We start from the raw sequence: 24,065 nt of genomic DNA, 5'->3' as shown, positions 1-24,065 counted from the left end.
GCAAACTGCCTTCTAAATACCTCTGCTTCTAACCATAGACAAAAATAACACCCAACCTTCATCAGAGAAGCTCTTTCTTACAATGAAAAGTAGTGAATGTAGAGACTTAGGGGTGCCTGTAAGCGAGGGGGGTGGTTCATGCTCTAACCTATACTACCAACTCTAAGGTTCAAGGAATATTGTTGAAGAGGGAGCCTGTAGTATATAGGAACTGAAAGATAGGATGAAGGGTAATGGCCCTCATTCCCTAGATTTGCTACAACTACTCTATTCATTAACCAACAACTGTAGCTACCTGCATTGGGCCAACACAAGACTAGCTGTTAACAATCAATCAAGAAAAGGGAGAGACTCATATAAACCAGCTGAATGCATATAAACCTCTGAACTACTCTACCAATAGATTCTGGGAGGGAAATCGCTATCTCTGATGAGCCCACCAGCCTTCAGTTGATAGCTCTATCCACTGAAGTCACACACATGCCCCTGTTTAATCCTGGTGGATCACAAAACAGAACAACAGAAAGGAACTTTTGGCATATATGGGGGTGGGGGGGGGTGGGAGGGGTAGTCAGGGGTAGTAGGGAGGTGGGAAGTGTGAGAAGTCAGTGTGCAAAAAATTACATGTTACATTGTAAATTAAAATTTTAAAAAATATTTTAAATATCCATCTAAAATTTACTTTGATGCTATGTTATATATGCCTTATCTAGTTTTTCCTCAAGACCTTAAGGAATGGATCCAGAACCACCCTCTCAATAAGTCATAATCTTTAGCTCTTCTTCCTGTATTAAATGTCTTTATCAAGCACTAACTCATTATGAATCTTTGGATTCATTAACAAATTTTAAAACCCTCTTTAATGACTTATGTTTATCTTTTTGTTGCATTTTCTGATTATATCTTTACATACATGAGAGGCAGAGAATGACACTGAAAGATTGTAGTGCACTCATTGCTGGAAGTGATACATTAGGCATTGCTATCGTGTGTGTGTGTGTGTGTGTGTGTGTGTGTGTGTGTGCGCGCACGCGCGCGCTTGTGTATCTCCAATGTAATTCTATAGCTTTAATGGACAAGATTGGAGGCATCTGTGACATGACAGTCTCTAGAAGAGCTTAGCACAGTCAGGGAGCATGTGAGGACAAAATGAACGTGGGCTGTGTAACAATATTTCAGGGCCATGGTCATTCAAAGCAGGAGTAAATATTGAGTATTTTGGTGGGCACATTTTTTAAACCCAATAGTGTTTATTGTTTTCAGTTAGCCAACTAAACTCACTTATTTTACCTGTACCTGTAACCATTTTCTGGTGCTTAGGTTTGTGATTCATTACTTCTCGAGGGAAAATCTAACAAAGAGGAAGCTAGGGAACAGACCTTTACAAAAAGATCCCTAAGAGATCAAAGAGAAACAAAGGAAGAGAGAAACAGCAGCCTAGAGAATAGAAGAAAAATGGAGTTAATACTGTCAAATGCCTGAGAGCCGGACAAGATAAAGGCTGTAGGGCGTGTATGCCTTTAGAGGGAGCATGCTCTGTTAAATGGGGTTAGAAATCAGATGGCCCAGGGCTGAGGGCTGAGGACTGACTGACTCTCGGGACAAGGGAAAATGAATGAAGCCTGCTGCTTCAGAGTTCAGATGTATTAGGAAGGAGAGAGATCGAAGGCGTAGGCAGTGAGGGAGGGAGGGATCAGTTTGTTTTTGTTTGGTTTCTGGATGGAAGTCTACAGAATCTAGTAGGCAGAGAAAGAGAGTCAGCAGTGGAGACAAGGTTGAAGATAAAGGACAAACGGAGATGATGGAGGGCAAAAGGTCTCGCCCAGGGAAAGAGAGAGAATCAAACACAGGCTTGGCCTGAAGAGCGGAAAGGACTGATCCTACTTGGAGATTGGAGGAAAATACGAATGTTTATAGAGAAGAAATTGCAATGATTCACAAGTCATTTCCGCACAGTGACCTCAATTTTCTCGTTAAAATAGTAGGGGCACTGAGTGAAGGCGAGATTCTGTGGCTTGAGCCGGGTGACAGTTCTGAAGGTGTCAGCCCACAGTCATGGGGAGGGATTACTGACTGCTGCTCAGGGACTAACTCCAGTAAAAGAGCAGACTCGGCACAGGGGGTGTCTGGCTTGCTCTCGTGGCACTTACAAATCCTGTAGTAGGGTAGTAGTGTGGGTTCAAGGTCATATGCTCCGTCTAAGAACAAGCCAGAGAGCAAAGGAGAACCAGGCACTGGTACAAGTGCAAAATCCGGATCTGCCTGGGAAAAAGTATGGAAAGCCCAAAGACACTGGAATTTTCACCAAGTCGATAAAAACATCGGGGAGGGGAAGACAAGCATTACCTGATTCCTTCTTTATCTTAATTTCCCCACCGTTTTTATGTTCAGGCTTACCATTTTATAAATCATATTATAAATATAAAATTAGGAAGAAGCCAATAAAAAAAACTACAAGTGGTCAAACAGCAATCCTGGTCCCCTGAGCAGGAGTGAGAAGTTTTACCTGAGAGGTTCTGTGTGGGGTAGATAAAGGCTTGGAGGGTCTGGATGTTCACATTTGATTAGTGATTTCCAGACGCAGATTATTTTGATTCGGTGAGACAATGGGCCACGTTATAGAGGAGGATACCAGTAGGGCGCCATAGGCACATCCCATAACGCATAGAATTCCATCAACCATGTTAACAGTGCTGAGGTTGAGTACTATGGATTAGGTTAAATCTTATCAGCATTACAGAAGAACAAGACCAGAAAAAGCATTTGGATAATCGCAGAGAATGACATGACGGGAGAAGAGAAAGTTGGCCCGCAGCAGGACCACACCAGGTAATGCCAGATTGAGCCGCGTGCATGCAGAGCAGTTCTGTGAGAAGCAGGGAGACTCTGCAGGGAGCCAGAGTCATGCTACCTGTTTGAGAAGGATTCCGGGGAGAGCAAATTTGTAAAGCAAATTTGGGGAAGATGAAATCAAAAGAATCGAGGACACATTTGCTTTGGCAAAGTCACGCCTTGGGTAGCCTTAAGTAAAAGTTTTCATATATGAATGAAGGAAAGGCTTGAAATAAATCCATGATCCAACACACTGACAGTGCACAAGAAATCTTCCGTTTCTTTCTAAGTTTCTAACAGCCCTCTGCCTTGCACACCGTCCCTTTTCTCCCCATAATTTTGGTTTTCTAAAACAGATAAAGGTTGCCTTTGTGGTCAGCTCCTAGAGCCGGCCATTAATGCTCTCTATGTCACGGAATAAACAGGATCGGCTATAGACAGATTCAAATAGCTACTAAACAAACATGGCGCTCACTCTGTGACACTTTCACTGCTACAAAGCCGGCATCTTAATTTCCTCAGTTGACACGATGGTTAGATAAGTGTCATTCGGGAGACTCAGGAATTGTTACCCTAAGCTGTTTTGGAAATCTATTTGAGTTTTTATTTATTGCTATTGCTGTTGCTGTTTTTGTTATTCTGACCCAAACTCCTTCTAGAATTCACCAATAGATGGGAATATCCTGGAGTTTCTGTACCTCGTGACTCCATCAGCACACCTGGCCGTCTTGACTTTTATAATGTCTACTGTTTTCAGTTACTAGACTTCCCTGAGAAGCAAGGAGATCAAATGTGCACCACACCAGGCACAGTTTTGAGATTTTGTAATCCAGTCTGTCTTGTTTGAGTAATGACATTTTCCCGTCATGTTTACCTGAAGTAAAATCACTTGATTTATAGTTTTCTACACACAAAATTGCATAAGTTTTTCAATCGTATTCAGTTTAGTTAAGACTGAAAGATTTTTAGGATGTCAGTTAATGTGATCGGCTCATCTCTAGATATGACAGGATATGAAAAATGGGGGGAAAAAACACCTGGGCCGTACACATCTTCACACTCACGTGTTCAAAGCAAAACATCGTGTAGGAAAATTCCCAACCTGATTATCGTTAAAGAGAACCTGTATTCTCCTCTAATTTCCCCCCATGGCAGTCACGCCACCAAACCTAAGACATCACTACGTCACGCATTACCTAGATTATCTCCCACGAGCATGGGGTTTCACTAAGGCGAGCACACTGGTGGACTTTCTCCACTTCCAGGCACAAACTTAGCACAACAATCGAATGGTTACAATTAGTATATGTGTTGTTTTTTAAAAGTGGACCAAAGGAATAACAAAATGAATGATTGGAACTACTTTTCTAATGATAAAACCGGGTGTGGGGCATTTTCATTGACTCTCTTTGTTTCTTGTTTTGTTTGTCAAGTCAGAATCCCTCCAAGTTGCTCTGACTGTCCTAGAACCTGTGATACAGACCAGGCTGGCCTCAAACTTGCCTAGAGCCACCTGCGTCTATCTCCTGAAGAGCAAATTAAAGGCTTAAAGTATGCAACACCACACCTGGCCTCCCTGCACCTTTGCAAAGTTAATTGCTTTCAGTTATTTGACTGCTTAAATTTAGAAAAAACAAAACAAAAAAACAGAAAACAACTTTCTTGACAAAGTTTCAGGCCCTGCAACTCACTCAACTGTAATCCGCCTAAGACCCTTAGGAGCTTATAGCATCCCACCTCCCCCTGCAAGCTCCTCTCAGTCACCAGGAAACGAGTTGAGTCCCTAGTGAGGGTAATAAAATGAATGCAAATAAGAAAGAAGGTGAGTGGGTGGGACTACCTCTGTTATTTTCATAGGTGTTTGCATAACTATTTTCCACAACACTCAATTTGCAATTGTGACCAGGGAACCTCTTCTGCCTTAGACTAAATTTTTCTATATGCTGCACCTAACGAGCTACAGTCAGGCTGGAAAACAAGCTTTGGGTGTGAGCTGAGACAGAGCAAGGTTCTTCTGGTACAGACTCTAAGGCATGATGACAAATCAGGACTACCCCAGATAGTCCCCAGTTGGCTTTAGAATTCACTGCACACCCTTATACAATCTAGCCTCTCTTCTTAAATAATGTATTGAATTAACAATAAAAATTAGCTCTGGGTAAAATATTCATTGGATAAATGTTGGTAACCAAGACCATAGCTTACTCATTTTCAAAAACTAAGGCATTTAAACCACTGATTTACGTACGGTAAATGCAAATAAGTGATCCAACTCTTAGATGCATAAGAAAAGCCAGGCTGAAGACAAGCTTGACCAAATCAACATAAAAGTCTGTCAACCCTTTTCATTTAAAATTGCGATCAATGACAACTTGTCTCACAATATCAACGAGGAAGAAATCTACTATTTAAGAGGATCCCATTATGTGAACTTTAGCCCTCACTATAATCTTAACTTCTAAATGCATAGTTTACATCAATTATTTTAACAAGCTCTTTAACAACAGCTTAGCTTGTTTTTCTTTACCTGTCTTACATGTTAAACGTGAACACCCCCCCCCCCCCCCGCACAGGATGTTTTTGACCATTCAAACGAATCATCATTTCATAGCTGGCAAATATTCTTCACAAAGCGATTCTTAAACGTTTAAGGAAGTCAGAGAATGAATTCACTTATGTATAATATATATGTATGTATGTATAGAATTTCTTAAGAATGTCATTCAGGGTGACTTGATCACATTTGTTTCCAACTCCTCCCTATGATTCCTCCCAGATGCACTCACCCTCTACCTCTTCTCTAATGCTCCCTTTCTTCCTTCTTTTCTTTCTCTCTCTCTCTCTCTCTCTCTTTCTTTCTTTTAGAAAGTGTAGGTTGTTTTTTGTTTTAACTGAAATGTAAAGTTTGTGAAATTAGCTCTCACTATATAACCCTGGACTCCTAGAGAGCCATCAGCCTCTGCCTCCCAAATGCTGGGATGGAATGTCTGCATCATTATGCCTGGCTGTTTTGGTCATAAGAAATAAAGTGAATAGACATGCCTCATGTTTATTTTCCTGAGGATGGTACTACCTTCTAAAAGTGACACAAGAAGCAGCATTCCCGGGGCTGGAGAGATGGCTCAGAGGTTAAGAGCATTGCCTGCTCTTTCAAAGGTCCTGAGTTCAATTCCCAGCAACCACATGGTGGCTCACAACCATCTGTAATGAGGTCTGGTGCCCTCTTCTGGCCTGCAGGCATACACACAGACAGAATATTGTATACATAATAAATAAATAAATATTAAAAAAAAAAGAAGCAGCATTCCCTAGTAAAAGATATATATTTTTAAATCACCCCTAATGAAACCAAATATTATAATTCTGTTCTGGATAAGCTTTTAATGACCCCAAAGACACACGGTTAAAAATATGTATTTTAAGTAAGAATGTTTTGCTTCTCCAATTACACATTGCAATCATAACCTGGGACAATTAAGGAGTCACATCAGATGCTTGAAAGTATGACAAGAGTAATAAGGAGTCACCTCACCTTGTGGCCTCATGAACTGCAGTGTCCTCCCAAGAGTCTATGCTTCTGAATATACCTTTTCAGTCTGTTGATATCTTCTTACTTTTTTCTTTAAAAAAAAAAAAAAAGAAAGAAACCATGTTTCAATGTTACACAGCATTCTATGTTCAACCAGTAAAACTGACTACAAGTCCTTTGGGGGACTCTCCTGCCTCACCTCCCAGATCTCTTAGCAGAAGCAGGGGCAGCAGCAGCAATAGCAGCCCTAGCTAACCACAGCTTTCTCCCCATTCCAGTAGCTAACGAGAGGACTGGAACCAGAGACACCAAAGGTCCTTGAGTTCCTGGCATAACTTAGACTACAGCCTCAGACCTCTAATGGCTCCCCAGTCGGCTGCATTCTCCTTATTTATCATCTTTTCTCAGCCTTTGTTTGATTTTCCCCCTTTAGCAGATTTAGTCATGAGTTCTTTTCTAACTCCATCATAAGAAACCATATCTAGCACCGTGTCTTTAAATAGTACCATTTGTAAATAGACCTAAAGAAGTCAGATCAGAGTTCTAGACCAGATGTGGTCCATGACCTTGAGAGTAGCAGGCACCTTATAATCTAGTCCACAGTTTTACATGAATGGCCATCAGCCTTCTTACATTTGAAATGCCAGCAAATGCAATGAAAAGAAAGGAAACAATAAAGAGAGACAAATTTGCCCCTTCCAGGCTTTCTGTCTTTCCCATTTAAGTGTATGCCATGTAGGATATTTCAGTTGTATTTTAATAAATAAAGCTTGCCTGGAGATCAGAGAGTAAAACAGCTCCACTGGTCGGTCACACAGAACAGGCAGGGGTGACACACACCTTTAATGCTAGTAGACACACTAGTTTGCATAGAAATCAGGCAGTAGTGGTGCACACCTTTAATCCCAGCACTAGAGAGAATACAAAATGAGAGGAGACAGCTCTCACACACAGTCTCATTCTGAGGTTCGTGGAGGCAGGATCGCCATTTCAGACTGAGGTAGAAGAAAGAGCCAGGGGCTGGCTGTTTGCTTTGTTTGACCTTCAGGTTGAACCTCAATATCTGTCATCTGTCTCTGGGTTTGTATTAGTAGCGCTACAATTGTCACCATTCAAATTTATATTTTTATTTGTGTGTATGTGTGTGTGTGTGTAAGAGAGAGAGAGAGAGAGAGAGAGAGAGAGAGAGAGAGAGAGAGAATAGTCAAGTGTTCCACATGTGTAGGTGCCTACAGAAGACAGGAAAAGGTGAATAAGCCCTTGGAGCTCAGGTGCTCTGGGAAAGAGGAAGCATTCTTTTGAAAAAGTAGTTTTGAAATTATTATTTAATTATATAATTTCCCTTTTCCTTTTCGTCCTCTGAAACTCTTCCCTTAATCCACCTTTCTCACTTTCAAATTCATGGCTTTTTTCTTTAACTGCTGCTTTTACAGATATTCCTAAATATATAAATAGAACCTATTTAGTCCATATAGTCTTATTTGTATGTATGTTTTCAGGAAGGCCTATTTAGTATTGAATAGCCAGTTGGTGGACTCTAAGCAACATCCCCATTCAGACCAATAATTAGCCACATTAAAAACCTAGTTATCTTAGAAAAACGGTGAATTCAAAGATGGAGACAGTAGGATTCCAAGATCAACCGGAAGCACCGTATAATACAGAAAGAAAGGAACACAAAATATTCATAATGCATTACTAGCAAGGCTTGCTATAGCTTAGTGGTAGGTCATCTGGCTTCCATGCTCGAAGACCAGGGTTTAATCCCTCACAACAGGAAAAAAAGGAAGAAATAAAGACTTAACAACCAGCAGAAAAATGTCAGTGACCAATGTGAGAACAATGTAAACAATAAAAATTATGTATCTATACCATACACTCATAACCCAAAGAACAAAGCCAGTATAAATGATTGTGTCCTGAAATAAATGACTGGAAAATGCTGGAGAAGGAACGATTTCTTACAGTGATCTCCAAATAACACATAGAGAAGAGAAATAGGGGCTGTTCCCCACTCCTGACATGAAGGTGAACTAGATTTACTGAATAAAGCGAGGCCGTGGAACAAACGGAGATGAAGAAGGCTAACAAGGCACACCATCTAACTCAGGGCATTGTCTCAATTGTTCCTTGATCACAAAAAGACTATTCATAGAGAAACTAAAAATCTGGTAGGAGTTATTTAGCGGTATTTTCTTAGTTATGACAAGTGCATCAAGGTTAAGTAGAAAATTAACACTGGGGGAAGCTGGGCAAGACATTCAAAAGAATTCTCTATGCTTTGTTTGCAAATCCCCCATGAATCTAAAGTTATTTTAAAATAAAAAAGTTTATTTCATGGATTAGAAGACAGCTCAGTGGTAGAGTGTTTGCTTATCGTGTGTGAGGTAAATGGGTTCTTAAAAGACTAAAGAAAGTTGCACATGGCGGTGCCCGCCTGTAATCCCAGCACTTGGGAGGAAGAGGCAGCTGGATCTCTGCCAGTCTGGTGTAGATAGTGAATTTCAGAACAGCCAGGGCTACACCAAGAAACTTTGTCTTAGGAGCAAAACAAATGAGAGAGGGAGAGAGAGAGAGAGAGAGAGAGAGAGAGAGAGAGAGAGGAAAAATAATATTTCAATATACAATGTGATATTTGTCTTCACTTGATATACCTATCCAACAAAGTTGAAACAGTAATATCTAAGAACACTTTCTAAAATGTATGTATTGGGGCATGTTCATAGTAGGATAAAAACTACAATGGAGAGAAAACTTTCACAGGGGAATAGTTATCTCAATTTTACATGCCCATATGTTGGAATGTCATGTAATCATTTTTAACAAGTAAAATAAAGCTATGATAAATAACACTGGGAAATCCAATGAAGTACTATTGAGTAAGAAAAGCAGTTTTCAGAATAATATACATGATTCATATTTTCACAAAATGCTTTCATGGGAATATGTATATTTCGGTTAAAACATGAAAGACTGCAGAAGAGTTACCTCCAGAGGAAAGAGAAAAATAGGATTAGAAAAGAAGAGACATACACAATTTCTGTGATATGAAGATAATAAAGCCTTTCTTCTGTATGAAATCAATCAGTTTTAAAGCTCCCAACTACTTATAAACACACACACCAACAAATCAGAACACAGCATCCACAATATTTTAGTCTATTTTCAAAAATGCTTTGGATTTTTAGTTGATACTAGGGTTCCTTAAACTCACAAAGAAAACGGAGAATTGCTAAAAATGACCAGGCTCCCCGGAAATGCATAAGTTCTTACAGATGGTTTTGGGAAGACATCTAAACTGAACACAGTGTCAGTAGACTTTCATGATCAACCATAGAAAATAGAAATAAGCCCTGAGAAAAAATAAACTATGTCCATTGGCCTGAAGGAAACTCAGAGCTCTTCAGTGTTTTTGCTGGCTCAATTTCTAATTCAGCAGCCTCAGGTGTGGTGGGATATTTGTATACCTTGTGAAGGTGTTGGTGTGACTGGTGTAATAAAAAGCTAAACAGCCAATAACTATGCAGAGAAAATAGGTGGGACTTCCAGGCATACAGAGGAGCTGGGGATGAATCTAAGATGCCAGGAGACAAGAAAATCAGGATGGATGGTACATGGCAGAACACAGGTTAATAGAAATAGGTTAATTTAAGTGATAAGAGCTAATTTGGAATAAGCCTAGGCTATAGGCTGAGCTTTCACAATTAATAAGAAATCTCCATGTCATTATTTGGGAGCCAGCAGTACAGAGAAAGACTAGTTACACTCAGGTGCCTGACTTAATAGTTATGATGGACATTTTCTATATACCTCAGCCTACAGGGCATGAATGCCCACATAAGGCCTTAACTGATGGCTAGGGCAATCTTGACAACCTTTATCCTCTCTTAAGATGAGGACTAGAGCCGGGCGATGGTGGCGCACGCCTTTAATCCCAGCACTCGGGAGGCAGAGGCAGGCGGATCTCAGTGAGTTCGAGACCAGCCTGGTCTACAGAGCTAGTTCCAGGACAGGCTCCAAAGCCACAGAGAAACCCTGTCTCGAAAAACCAAAAAAAAAAAAAAAAAAAAAAAAAAAAGATGAGGACTAGAGACTGAAGAGATGTCTCAGCAGTTAGGAATGCGCCAATATGTGCCAACATCCAACAGTTCACAACTACCTATTACTACAGCTTCAGGGGATTCTAACGCCCTCTTCTGGTTTCCACAGGCATTGCACTATTGAACATGACCACACATAGATAAACAGGATTAAAAGTGAGGACATCAAGAAAACAAGGCCTCCTAAACACCGTAGGAATGGTGCTCATATAAACCCACAGACTGCAGCAGCACGCACAGGGCCTAAGCCAGATAAGATAGGGCCCCTGCCCTAAGAGAGGAAATGGACACAATTCCCACCCTTCACCCAGAAGATAGCTCCAATTGGTAACCACTTGCAAAGGAAAAACTGGTTTTCTACAATGGGGTCTCACTGGGTATACAAACCAATCTTAAGGGCAGGCCCCATGCCCAGGAGTAGATGAAGAACACAAAATGAACCCAGTGGAATTTTCTGGAGGTTCTTAGTGTCATAATGGTTTTCAGGGCATTTTCTTTTTTTACCTTACTGGTCATATATATTATGATTCGGGGTTCTGCGTTTTTATGGGATTTCTGGATGTACAAACAGATATGGCTCTGTGTCGGTATCTGTTTCTTTCGATTTTTCTTTGGTTATTTGTTTGTTTGTTTGTTTGTTTGTTTCTGTCTGATTCTGGTTCATTTGTTCTTATTTTATATTGTTTTACTTTACTACGGTTTTATGAATGGCAGCTTGTTTTCTAATGGGAGAAAAAGAAAGGAAATGAATGGGGGTAGGGAGAGAGGAGGGGAGGATCTGCTGGGAGAGAGGAAAATAATCAAAATGAAAAAATAATAGAAAAGAAAATTGTTTCTAAGAACTAGAAAGCCAGGTGTGGTGGCACTCACAGAAGCAGGTGGGTCTCTGTGAACTGGAGGCCAGCCTTGTGCACTGAATAAGTGCCAGGACAGCCAGAGATACATAGTAAGACCTTGTTTCAAAAAAAAAAGGGGGGGGGGGATAAAAAACAGACTTTCTGATAAGACTATGTCCTCATCTTTTCTGTCAAAATAAAATGTAAAAACCGTGTTAAAGTTCCCTCTATAGAATATTTTCAGCACCTAACAGAAATTTATGTACTTAGTTTTTCCACCGAGGACCATTGCATGTTGTAGGAGGCAGAAGCAGCACGTGTAATTGTGGAGTTTGCGTGGTATCAGGTTCGCACGCTTGCGACACCTTGGAGCACGTTTGCCAAACGTAAAGTGTAAAGAAGGATCCATTTTGGGTATGGAATTTCACTGCAGAAGCTTGTCTCTAAAGAGACTTCATAATAAGATGGTTTTGCCATGAGGTAAAGGTAAATGCTGAATAAATCTTGAAAGTGTGGATAGTAGGCAGCAGGGGGGGGGGGGGGACGGACACGGGACTCAATGGGGGTCCCAACAAGCTGAAGAACTGTTGGTGACTAAAGGCTGCTGGGGGACAGAGGCCCCAAGAGGCTACTTATGCTCCCAGTAGTGTGCCTTGCACACGAGCACACACGGGAGGCACTAACCGGCTCCGTCTGCTTTCAAAGAGTTGGTACAGCTGGGGGAGAAGAGCGGGGGCTGAGAGGAGCTAGAGGGAAGGGAATTGGAGATGGGTTTGAGCAAAACACATTATATATGTATGTATATATTATCAAACAATAAGAAAAGGAGCTTGGTGCTAGGTGGTTGTATATGTATATGGGCATGTGCGGGCTAAGTCTTCCACAGCTCAGCTGGGAAGCCTACAGTCCCATACGCCATTGAAGAAAACCCAGCTCCCCACTAAAAAGACAGGCATACCACAGTGGAGAAGGAAGGACCAGCTTCAAGTCCATTTTTGCGTGATGGATCTTGTCTCTGCCATTTCTTTTATACACACTAAGATGCCTCTTTTACAATTAGATTGTACAGGGGCCTTTGTCGCTTTCAGTGTAAAGTCCATGTAACCCTGACTATTAGATGTGAAAAAGAGGTGCTGGGACAAACATCAGAAATGGAACTAATGGACTTAGTTATACACTGCCAACAAAGAAGGCAAGTTAACACGGTTAGGTAGGCAGGTGTCACTGATCTTAACACTTTTGCTTTCATCTCAAATAAAATATTTAAGTCATAAAAATAAAAGAAAGATACAGAATTTAGAAAGATAATTTCTTCCCGTCTTTTATACACTTGTATTCTCTAACTTCTGCCTGCTAATCAGACTTCAAAAAGAATACACACACACACACACACACACACACACACATCTGATGGAGGTATCAGAAGAAAAACGATGGCAAAGACATAGATGTATAAGCCTAAAGCTAATCTGCAGCTAGAGTGAGCGACTCTCAACAGAGCAAGGCTGTGCCGACCCTCGCACGCTACCTCCAGGACAGATGAAGAGATGACAGGAAACAAGGTGAGCAGATGATTGGTCACCTGGCCCACTACCCCCTGCCCAACCTAATGCCGCATCTCTGGGCTTTCTTTACACCGCTCCCACTTAGAACACGTCACAGGGGAAATGGGAGGAAATTTTGCTTGATAGAATAGAAATTCTTGGAAATTGAAATTGGGTAGTCATTTTTGTTAATTTGTTGAGTGAGTCAGTTCTTACTCATGCTGTTTGAAGAATGAACTCACAATCCGCTGCTGATCTCTCGATACATTTTACTGTGTATTGCTGGGCTCTCCCCATGCTACTGTGTCTTAACTTTTCCTCTACGGTATATAATGTAGTTAGTAGGTGGAAGCTGTGTTTCTCAGAATGCTTCTCTGCACATGGGTACATATGCATACAAAATAATTAATGTGTACTTCCAGTTTTTAAAAAATAGCATTTCAAAAATAAGCTTAAATGCACATACATTGCTATATCAAATTGGATTTGTGTGAGTTAAAATCTTGTTTTAGAAAAAAAGAATAAAAGATAGTAACAGTTTTATACTGGAAAAATGTTTCAGATCATCATATTAGCAGGTTAAGATAACATGATCAGATGCATTGATAAGGAATTTGATGAGGTTCAATATTTACTAAGTTAAAATTCTGAACAAAAGGATGCATCTTTAACACACAGCAAAGCAATCTATGGCCAAATTAAAGGGTGTCCCGTGGAAATCACGTTACCTAAAAAAAAAATCAATAAACAAGCAAAAACTATACCTTTTTCATACTAAAAATAACGTTTTTAGAAAATCCACCTCAAAATAAAAACACTTTCAAATCTTAATAAACGCTCTAAATGAAAGTATGAAATTCCACTGTGTATAAAAATAAGTTGTATACACAGCACTAATTTTTTTGGTATAGAAAGACATCATAAAAATTAATCTGCCCATAAACATACATATACACATACGTCCATATTTCAAGTCTGTTTGGGCAAGATACCAAGTATATAAGCAGTCACATGTCAAAGTGGGTATATAAATTGATCAAGTTTTATATCAATTGTTAAGGGTTTTCCCTAAGATTTAAATATGAACATGTTGTAACAGCAGTGGTAAATGATGTCTTCTAGAAAGAGGTTACAGGGGTAGTAAATATGGCTCAGTGATTTAAAACATTCATTGCTCATACACAGGACCTGGGTTTCATTATTCGAGGCACCCACATGGTTTACAACCATCTGTAACTCCAGTTCCAGGAGACCCACTACCCTTTTCTGGCCTCCACATGCACCAGTCATGCCTATACATACATGCAGGCAAAATATTCACACATAAATTAAAATAAATACATCTTTTTTAAAAGTGACAGCCAGGCAGTGGTGACACACGCCTTTAATCCCAGCACTTGGGAGGCAGAGGAAGGTGGATCTCTGTGAGTTGGAGGTTAGCCTAGTCTACAGAGCAAATTCTGAAAAAAAGAACAAAAAAAAAAAAGGAAATTACAATACATGAACACAGATTTCTTGTTAGGAAAACAACTGTATGAAAGAGAAGATGATAGACAGACAGACAGATAGATAGACATGATAGACAGATAAGATAAATCACTCGTAATTCTGACACCCAGTGAAAAATCTCAGAAAATACATTTACTTTTCTACGTCTTGCAAATACAAAGCACACACACACACTCCAATGGAAACATACAATTTAACGTATGTGTTTAGCAATGTGAATGTATTTTATCCCAATTGATATATTTATCCCACTGGTCTTATCCCCCACATAGCAATCAATTTGTTCAGTTTCCCAGAAATTATCTAACCAATTGCAAGACATCTAGGTTATATTCAGTTTTTGTCACAAAAATCTTTCAAAAATAATCCATAAAGCTAAAATTGTTTTCACATTTCTATTTTTAAGCAAATAAATATGAAATCTGATAAGTATTTTTGAAATCAATATCTAAAAATGTAAATAGTCTGAAATCTCTACTACTCTACAAGTCAAAATAAGAGTTGCCATAGAAACAGCAATGGCAGAAAATCAAGTCTGACACAGGATCAAAAAAAGAAGGAAAGAACAAAAAAATCAGTGAACCAATTTATTTGTAGAAATCAGGATTAACTTCATTGGGAGTATGACCCATATTTAAATTTCACTTTTACTATTTCTTCCAAACCAAGAATCTTAAAAATAGAATCAATGCCAAATTCTGATATCAAACCTTACAATACATCTACTTTTTAAAATGTAGGAATTGTAGACATTAAATTACAAATAAAATGTAATTATTGTTTTATTTAAGAGTAACTTTATAAAGAGGATTTAAAATGAATATACACATCTTTACCTTATAGTATTTCTTTTCTAATCCTGGAAGAAAACATATAATAATCCTTGCACTTGAGGTCTCTCTGTGTGATAAGGAGCAGGACCCACAACAAATGAACCCAACCAAGAAACCACCTTGGCCTCACTCCAATCAACAAGGCTCACAGCACAAGCACCCAGTGCGTTAGCATCCTGCCTAGTTTTCATCAACCTTCACTGAGCTTTGAGACTTGTTTGTAGTTAGGGTTTAGTGTGTTGTTGTTGTTTGCTTTGGATTTTCTCTCTTTTTTTAATGTGGTGATTACTGTTTTGAAGAGGAGTATTTTTGGTAATGTTAGTATTTGGTGATACTCATTAAAGTCTCCATAAAAATAATTGTCAAATGACAGTTACCAGTTGACTATTTGAATCAATTAAGAAACTTTCCTTCAAAGTCTTAACATTGCCGAGTATATAGCTAAATCTTTAGTAGTACTGCATTGCTATATTTGCAACAAAAGCCAAAATCAAATGCACCTGAGTTTACTAACATTTTAGCTCACTTGAAGTACTTTCCTATTGAGAATTAAATATTAAAAGGAAACAAATAACCGAACCATGGTGGCACCCACCTTTAATCCCAGCACTCAGGAGGCAGAGGCAGCTGGATCTCTGTGAGTTTAAGGCCAGCCTGGTCTACAGAGGAGTTCTAGGACAGCCAGGGCTAGGGCTGTTACACAGAGAAACCCTGTCCTGAAAAGCAACAACAACAACAACAAAGAAATGAAAATGAATGCCTCTACACATTTTTACACTAGTCTTTGGTTTAGCTTTTGCTATATTTATAATGATTGTTTTCTTTGTTGCTTTTACAAACTACACTTTAACTGGATTTAAATTTAAAAAAATAAAAACATGTACTTCCTAAAATTAAAGCATTGCATAGTGTATCCTATACAAAAATTGCCCCAAATGACTTTTTACTTTTCTAAGCAATTCTTCTCTGCATTCACATCACACAGATGTGCCTCCCCTGAACTGTCCAAAGCGTCAGGAAGCCTGATCTATGCAATAAATTGTAAGGTCTTCAGAGAATACCTAGGACTTCCACCTCGGGCACTGGTGCCACCAGCAGCACCATCATAAGCAGCAGTGTGAAGCTATTGAGTCTCCGTTTTTCAACACAAACCCAGAAGATTGTGACTCTGGCAAGATGGACGTTAGAATTTTAATCACCTCACTTTATTTAGATCAGCCTACAAGCCACAGTATATTTTCAGTGGGGCAATCCATCATTCAGTGCTTGTGGCCACTCTTAGATGATCCCAGAGTAAGGCCATTGGGGTAAACAGAAGGAAAAATGGGGACAATGGGGACACAGAATGGAAAAGAGCCCTTTCCTTGGAAATCTGGCTGGAACCTCTTCCCAGCAAAATAGGAAGAATTCCGGCTTGTGTATCAATTACTGCAGCCTCTCTAGTCCCAGGTGTATACCTGTAATTTTCTAGGAATCTCACCAGAAAGCCCACTCACAGGAGATGGACAAGTACGAACACCTTTGTGTAATCCTTCCTCTTCTAGTTTTATGAGATTATAATTTCACCCCAGGCATCTCCCCCTCCTCCCTATCATCTCACTTATTAATGAGAAGGGAAAGGGGAAAGTGGTTTTACAGCTACTTTTTGAGATGTAGCTTTAAACAGACACACACATAAATGCATATTTGGCTAATTTAGGACAGTTAGTTGTGACTTTTTTTTGGAGGAGCCAATTCCCACACTTTCTCTTAACCCTTCTGTTGAAAGTCTGCATTAACATTATCTTTAATAGAACTCCTGTTTCCAACTGGCTATTCCTGACATTCTTTTATGCCCTACAAATACAAATTTTAATTTAGTTTTGGTAGAAGTTCATAAACAATTAAGGGAACTCCTGGGGCTACTAAGAGTGAGTGACAGCATGCTGCCTCTGTCCCCTCACCTTTGACAGATATGACTCTCTATTGAGATGTTTATAAAATGTAAACATTCTAAGATTTATCTATAAATAGATTATCCTGTCAGAGAAAAGCGTTTCGATCACTAATGTGAAGATGGTATCATTAATATTTAATAACGACTTTAATTCTTCTCTGAATGAAATACAGTGACAAAATCCATCCACCTATAAACATCTTGAGTAAATAATAGATGTAGGAAGTGGGAATTTTTCTATTATATATCTCAGATCTCATGTTAGCAAAGCCTTAACCTTCAACTCAGGTGAAAGACAGTACCATCCACACCACAGAACTGCCCTTACATTTCCTTTTTCACCAGCAGCTAACAGAGTTAAAACCACAACATAGTTATTCTTGATAGCCTATTGCAGACACATCAGATTTTTTGGGAAATTTGGTCCAACTATGCTTTTACATTCGATGCTGAATTTTGGTGATTTGTCAAAGTTTAAAACAAACAAATATAAAAGTGAATTATGTACCTTGCCAGTGCAAGAATATAATTCCTCCCCTTAATGGCAAGTTGTGACTTAGTAGGTTCAACTAGAATCAGAGGGCAGAAGGTTCTGAAGGCCCGAACTGTGAAATGAGCAATACTATGCCCTGGAGTTAAAGAGACAGACAGATGTGATCTGTTTCCATGGAGTTCAACATGCCCGATTCCCATCTGGGACAAAACAGAAACGCCTGAGAATCATTATCTGCAGAGGCAGTTCTATAGCCCTGTGATGGAGGTGGGTCATTTGTCTATCTGTTGCTTTCATTGGTTAATTAATAAAGAAACTACTTGGCCTTTGATAGGACAGAAAATTAGGTAGGTGGAGTAGACAGAACAGAATGCTGGGAAAAAGAAGTTGAGTCAGAGAGTCGCCATAGCTCTCCTCTCCAAGATGGATGCAGGTTAAGATCTTCCTGGTAAGCTACCACCTCGTGGTGCTACACTCATTAATAGAAATGGGTTAATCAAGATGTGAGAATTAGCCAGTAAGGGGCTACAGCTAATGGGCCAAGCAGTGTTTAAAAGAATACAGCTTCCGTGTAATTATTTTGGGGTAAAGCTAGCCATGCAGGAGTCGGGTGGCGGGAAGCGGCCTGCCGCTCCATACTACAGCCCTGGATTAGCTAGCTGCTGTTCAAGATCCTCTCTGCGTTCTTCGGCTCACCCCCTTTTCATGGCAACATTTCCATCACTCTCACAAGAAGCATTATGCCCCAAGGACAAACCAATTTCTTTCACGCAAATGTATGACGTGTTTGCTCTGCGATATTTCCATCAGCGACACAGGAGGAAAACCTGCCCTGTCGCTTCCTAGCAGAAAGGGGAAGCAGACTGCCACTTCGCGCACAGCGTGACTTCTCTGCTATACCATCTCTTGACTCATGTGCGTTTGCCAAAAGACAGATGCACTTGCCCTCTAGGAGGGGTTGACAGGAGAGCAGCAGCCATGTCACAGCCGTGACGAGCTGGTTTGCCATACTTAGCAGTCAGTAAGTAAGTAAACCATGGAGCTGCAGGGTTGGGTCGAAAGGCGGGGTCTAGAGGTTGCCATTTAACTACTCTGCCACAGCTCACATTTTTATTCTTGTCAAGACCTCTCCGTGGTCTTGGCCTCCACAGCTGTAGAGCGAGAGGCAGCCCAGCTCCTCTCAAAAGCCCTGCTAATGTTCCTGGAGTCATAAAATGAGATTCAGCACTAGTGCTGTCTCTTGTCTTAGCCTGTACCAAGCCATCAGTTTTTCTTAAAGAAAAAGATATGGGGTTGTGGGGTTTCTTCTTTTTTTCCCAGCTTCCCATTAGTTAATAATAAGGTTTTGAGTTTGAGACTAGACCGAGTGCAACCCACAGTGACAGAAAAGTCCCCAGGATATCGTATCTGCCCATTCTTCTTCATCCTCCTCCTAGTGGGGCCCCACTCGCAGCTCTCGGTTGCAATCTACCAAATGATAAACATTAGCATTCCCTTCCAAAGGGGAATCAGCAGACATTCCCTTTCAACACTGAAAAAAAAAAATCACCAAGCCAAGTTCATCACCCGAGCTGATGATGGGAAAAACAGAACACAAACCACCACCAAGACCCCAACAGAAAAGAAACTCAACAAGGCTTACCACCTAAGACTTCTCTGACCATGATGGGTTTGAGTCTCCTCCTCTACAGGCGCCCTACAGAGGTAATGGAATAGTTACCACATATCAAACTATTTTGGAAAGAAACTCCCACCTGCCTCTTCTATTCTTCCAGGAAACTGCTCAAATGTTCCGATCAACTGCTGTACCCACACTTTCTCTAGCCTTCCCTAAGGTGCCAGAACATCACTCTCGTCCGGAATGCTTCTTGAACCACATCTGTAAGATCCGATGGTGCTTAAATGAACATTACAGGTACTTTGTGAGCTCACAAGCCACAGAAATCAATTGATGTCTTGCATAGAGAAGTCTTGAGATTGATTTTTTTTTCCAGGAGAGAACCAATTTGAGACTTTAGGAGATGCACGGATGCCAAGGATACTGAAAAACTATTGGAGCTTAAGGAGAAAGAAAATCACAGAGGTGTACAACTTGCTCTTCTGTACTACTAGATTAGTACTCTGTGCTATCAGATTAGGGGCTTCCTCGGGGAAGCAACCTCTTAGACAAGGATGCTTTTCAGGAGTGCCTGACTGGAAAATGAGAAATGCTACCCAGTTTCTCCAGTGGTCAGCGTGAAAAGGCAACTCTCCAAGCACAGCATCCAGGCCTTTCTCAAGAGTACAGCTGCTTGGAGGAAAGTGTGGAAGAGCAGGAAACAGAAAAAAAGCACAGTCTCCCAAAATACAATGTCACTAAACAATCTTACAATAACTGTCACTAAAAAGTGATACTTTATTTGTGTTTTAACAAATAAGGATTGCCTGAAGATCAAAGTGCAAAGAGAAGTTACTAGAGGCCAGGGCATGGTAGCATACACCTTTAATACCAGGACTCTGAGGCAGGCAGTTCAAGGCCACCCTGGGTAATGCAAGACCAACTCTGTCTAAAGGAGAGCTCACACAAAGGTGTCCCAGCACTTGGGATCCCACGCCTTTAATCCCAGCACGAGGGAGGTGGAGAGAGGAATGATATGGCTGGGCAGAGAGAGGAATATAAGGTGGGAGGAGACGGGAGCTTAGAGCAGTCAAAGGACATAGTCTGGGGAGGCAGAGGCAATCTGAAGACAGGATCACCCTTTTGGCCTGAGCATCAGTAGAAGTAAAAGGTCTCTCTAGTGGTTGATGGCTCTACTCTGATCTCTTAGCTTTCACCCCCTTTTATCTGACTCCAGGTTTTTATTAAGAACAATTAGAATACATACTACAAGAAAATGGGTGGGGTAATAAATCAGAACATATCCTACGATTCCACTCGTTTTCTCCAAGTTAATCTCCTTAGATGTAAATATGTACAGAAAGCCATCTTTACTCTAGTTCATGAGCCTAGCCTCACATCTGAGTTTTGCCTCTGTCTGTAAAATTTCAGACCTTTCAGAGTCTGGCTTTTGTAGCAGCATATCTTCTGAAATCCGCTTAATTACTATATCACATTTACTTATTTATTTCTATGTGTGTCTGTATGCGTGTGGGCATGTATGAGGAGTCAGAGGACACTTTTCAAGCGTGGGTTCTCTCCTTCCACCTTGTGGGTTCATCAAGCTTGGTGGTTCTCTTCCCTTGTCCCCTCCCCTCCCCTCTCCTCCCCCTTTCTCTGTCCTAAGGATGTGTCTCAGTGGCAAAGTGCGCACCTTGCAAGTGCAAGAATCTGGGATTGATCTTCAAAATTACAAAATCAAGTCTAGTCTACGTGAGTGTACAACACTTGGATGTCATATACTTCCCAACCCACTGACCATGATTACAGTATCAGATACCATTAATTCGATTTTTCAAACAAAGACCTAGTTTAGAAAGCCAAGATGAAATGGTTCTCAGCTGCTGTCTGCTTACTGCTAATTAAATTCTGACTCCTCCAGACCCATCCCATTAGAGATATGGGGGGGGGGGGGCGCATACCTTGAGGACTAATTAAACAATGATACTTTCAGATGCATTTGTATGATAAAGAACTTGGAAGTAGAATTAAGTAAGCTGAAGCCCCCAAGAACGAATCATCCAAAAATGATGTAGAGGAAGGGAAACACGAAATACAGCTTCAGATACTCACGGGTAAATGATCAGGTATGGACAGACTGATACTATCAAGACTCTCAGCACTGTCACAGCTAAAAACGTCATCATCTGATTCCTGCACAGAGGAGCAGAGGGAGGCGCTGTCAGCTTCTTCAAAGGTCCCCTTTAAAATTCCACTCATAGCTGTCACACGGACCTGCAGAAGGAACGGGAGCCAAGGATTGAAATCTGTGCCCGCTGACTGCATAGTCAAGGACTGAGTGTCTTCTTGGGGTCGGGTACTCTGAACCACAGACAGCACTTGCTCTAACACTGGGAAGCGTGGTGAGCAATGACACCCTGGTTCACTCTTACTTTTCATTCTCATTCTGGCAATGGCGTCTGCGAGAAAAGAGCTCAAATTAAAAAAATGTGGGATAGGAAGAATGCCGCATGAGGAAATATGGCTTCGTGTTTTCAGATGCCAAAACACAAGTCAAATACATTCCTTTGATTTGTTCTGCTAAAGCGCGTACTGCGTTGGCAGAGCCGGAGTTCAGAACAAAATGGATCACTCACTTGCACGCTGTCATAGCGGGAGCATGCTGATGAGGGTATGTCTATCTTGTTGGGGATTTCTTTTTTCTCATATACAAAGGCATCTACTTTCCTGGGGCTCTTTGTCCATCAAAAATCAAATTGGTTGCTAGGAATGGCAATACCTGCAGAATTTAGATGACTTATCTTGTTTCCAGTCAATTCAGCCAAGCCACAGGGAATATTCAAGGGCTGTGCTAAGGAGAGCTGAATAGATTTTACACATGACAGACTAGTCCCCAAATCTTTTTGCTGGATAAAGCATTAATTCTTCACTCTTGGTGGTAACACAGGCTGGGAGAGTCAGTCAGACGCAGGTAGATTCACAATTTTAAAAAATTGTTAATGTCAAGTCTGATGAATCATTAAACCACTTAGAGTAACAATTTCTCTGCATCTATAGAGAAAACATAACCAGGGGTTACAAACACAAACACCTATAGGGGCCGAACTTCAGGAGGGAACAGGATCAGCTGTGCTAAAAATCATGCAGTCTTCTTCCTTGTCTCTTTTATGTGCTGTTTGTAACAAGGCTACCAAGAAATAGGCCTTTTCTAAGGGAAAATGATACACCACTGCAAGAATAAACAGCCTCCCAAACAAGTAGACAGTAGGTGGTGGGCTCTGAGATGTGCTAAATAGAAAGTCGCATTGCCAGGGCTGTGTGAGAGATGCCTACTTGGGGCTAGGTCTTTTTGGTTACAGCCTTTCACAGTCTAACCTATTGTGACCTGGCGAGTGCCTTGTTTACATATCCAGAAGCGTCACTTTGCAGTACTAGACTTTATGGTCCACGTCCGCTTATCACTTATTGATTCTGGGTACAAAGCTAAAGAAGCAACTTTCAAATTACGCTGTAATTTGAAGCCCACATTGTACTGATTCAACAGCACAGACCAGAATGATTAGCATCAGTGACTTAGATGGTTGACTTGCCTGGGGTATCAAACAACACAGGCCTACAAATGCCCTTAGCCAGCCATGCATTGCTCAGCAAACCAATAGCACAGGAAACCCTGGCAGCAAGAGCCGCAAAGGGGAAGTGACCGCTTAAGACAACCCTCTATATGGCGATTTAAGACATGGCTTCTAGTAGTATGGAAAGTCAAACTTCAGGGATTTATTTTTGAAAGGTCTACTTTGGGGTCTGTCCCCTCTCTTTCTGTCATTATTGACCAGATAGTTTCCCTTAATTTTGGTGACTACAGTTCCGGGGGACATTTTAGCTCCAAGTCTCTTGGGTAACAGGCTTCCTCTGAATCTGTGCCCTCTGGTTCCCCAGGCTCCCCACTGGCACACGGTTCTCATCTTCAAAAGCTTTCTCTCACCTCACCATCTCCAGCTACCATCAGCAGTGGTCACCAGAGTCTCGTGATGGGTTTTTATTTGCTTGTTTTTCCAATTGAGTGTCTTCATTGATCATTTCTGCCTCTCTGGCAGGCATGTGTAATTTACTTGGTAAATGGTTACTGTATTTTCTCATGTTTACACTGTTATGTTTTTAAGATTTAGTTTACTTTTACTTGTGTGTATGAGCGCGGATCTGTGCTGGGTATGTACATGTGAGTCCAGGTACCTGCAGAGGCCAGAGGACGATGTTGGATGCCATGAGCCTAGAATTATAGGCAATTGTGAGCTCCCAAATTGGGTTCTCTGGAAGAACAGCAAACATTCTTACCTAAATTATGTCTCTAGCGCCACTGATATTATTTTAGATGATAGAGAATGGCAATGAAGCAATGTATTTTTAAAAAAAAAAAAACTTCTTACTATTGTATGATGGGACTCATCTACTGGGAGCTAATGATGTGGGCAGAGGCAAGCTAACAACATACAAATGAACTTAAATAGATAATATGTTATATGAAGGTTAACTTCTAAAGAGAAAAACAAACACTTGAGGGATATAGTGACCGTAATCTGGCCATATAGAGGACATTTAATTTTTGTTTGGTGAGTGTCACAAAGAAGAAATATGGACAAGAAGGTGAGTTGGCGCCTGGGACTTTGAAGAAGAATGGTCCAGGACAAAAGAACAGTTGTGTGTCAAAGGCCCAAGAAGAGCATGCTAGTGGTGAAATTAGACAGGTGTCTGGGAATAGAAAGCAGAATTTAAAAGGTTTTTAACATTTTTCTAACTGAGAAGAAGTCACTGCAGGATTCTGGCATGTGTGCATACCTGTACGTGTGTGTGTGTGTGTG

The 24,065-nt window shown here is 40.7% G+C and overlaps 1 protein-coding gene across 3 annotated transcripts in view; it reads right to left on the bottom strand.

The window, feature by feature from the left end:
* The window catches only part of Csrnp3 (cysteine and serine rich nuclear protein 3), a 173,556-nt gene that overhangs the window by 135,751 nt on the left and 13,740 nt on the right, over positions 1-24,065 (bottom strand). Inside the window, exons 2-3 of one of the 3 annotated variants that reach the window (XM_041631381.1) lie at positions 21,322-21,483; positions 6,365-6,452 (exon numbers count right to left, since the gene is read on the bottom strand). In XM_041631381.1, the coding sequence (XP_041487315.1) occupies positions 6,365-6,377 (13 nt within the window). In that variant the 5' untranslated portion in view covers positions 6,378-6,452; positions 21,322-21,483. Of the gene's footprint in view, positions 1-6,364; positions 6,453-19,254; positions 19,274-21,321; positions 21,484-24,065 lie in introns of those variants that run through there. The other 2 variants (XM_041631383.1, XM_041631382.1) reach the window with 2 other exon arrangements.

Source organism: Microtus oregoni, unplaced genomic scaffold (genome assembly GCF_018167655.1).
Source record: "Microtus oregoni isolate MIOR12 unplaced genomic scaffold, Mior012 000037F_ref0000500, whole genome shotgun sequence".
Classification (NCBI taxonomy): domain Eukaryota; kingdom Metazoa; phylum Chordata; class Mammalia; order Rodentia; family Cricetidae; genus Microtus; species Microtus oregoni.
Note: the sequence above shows the minus strand (reverse complement) of the source record. Positions and strands in the feature narration are given on the sequence as shown.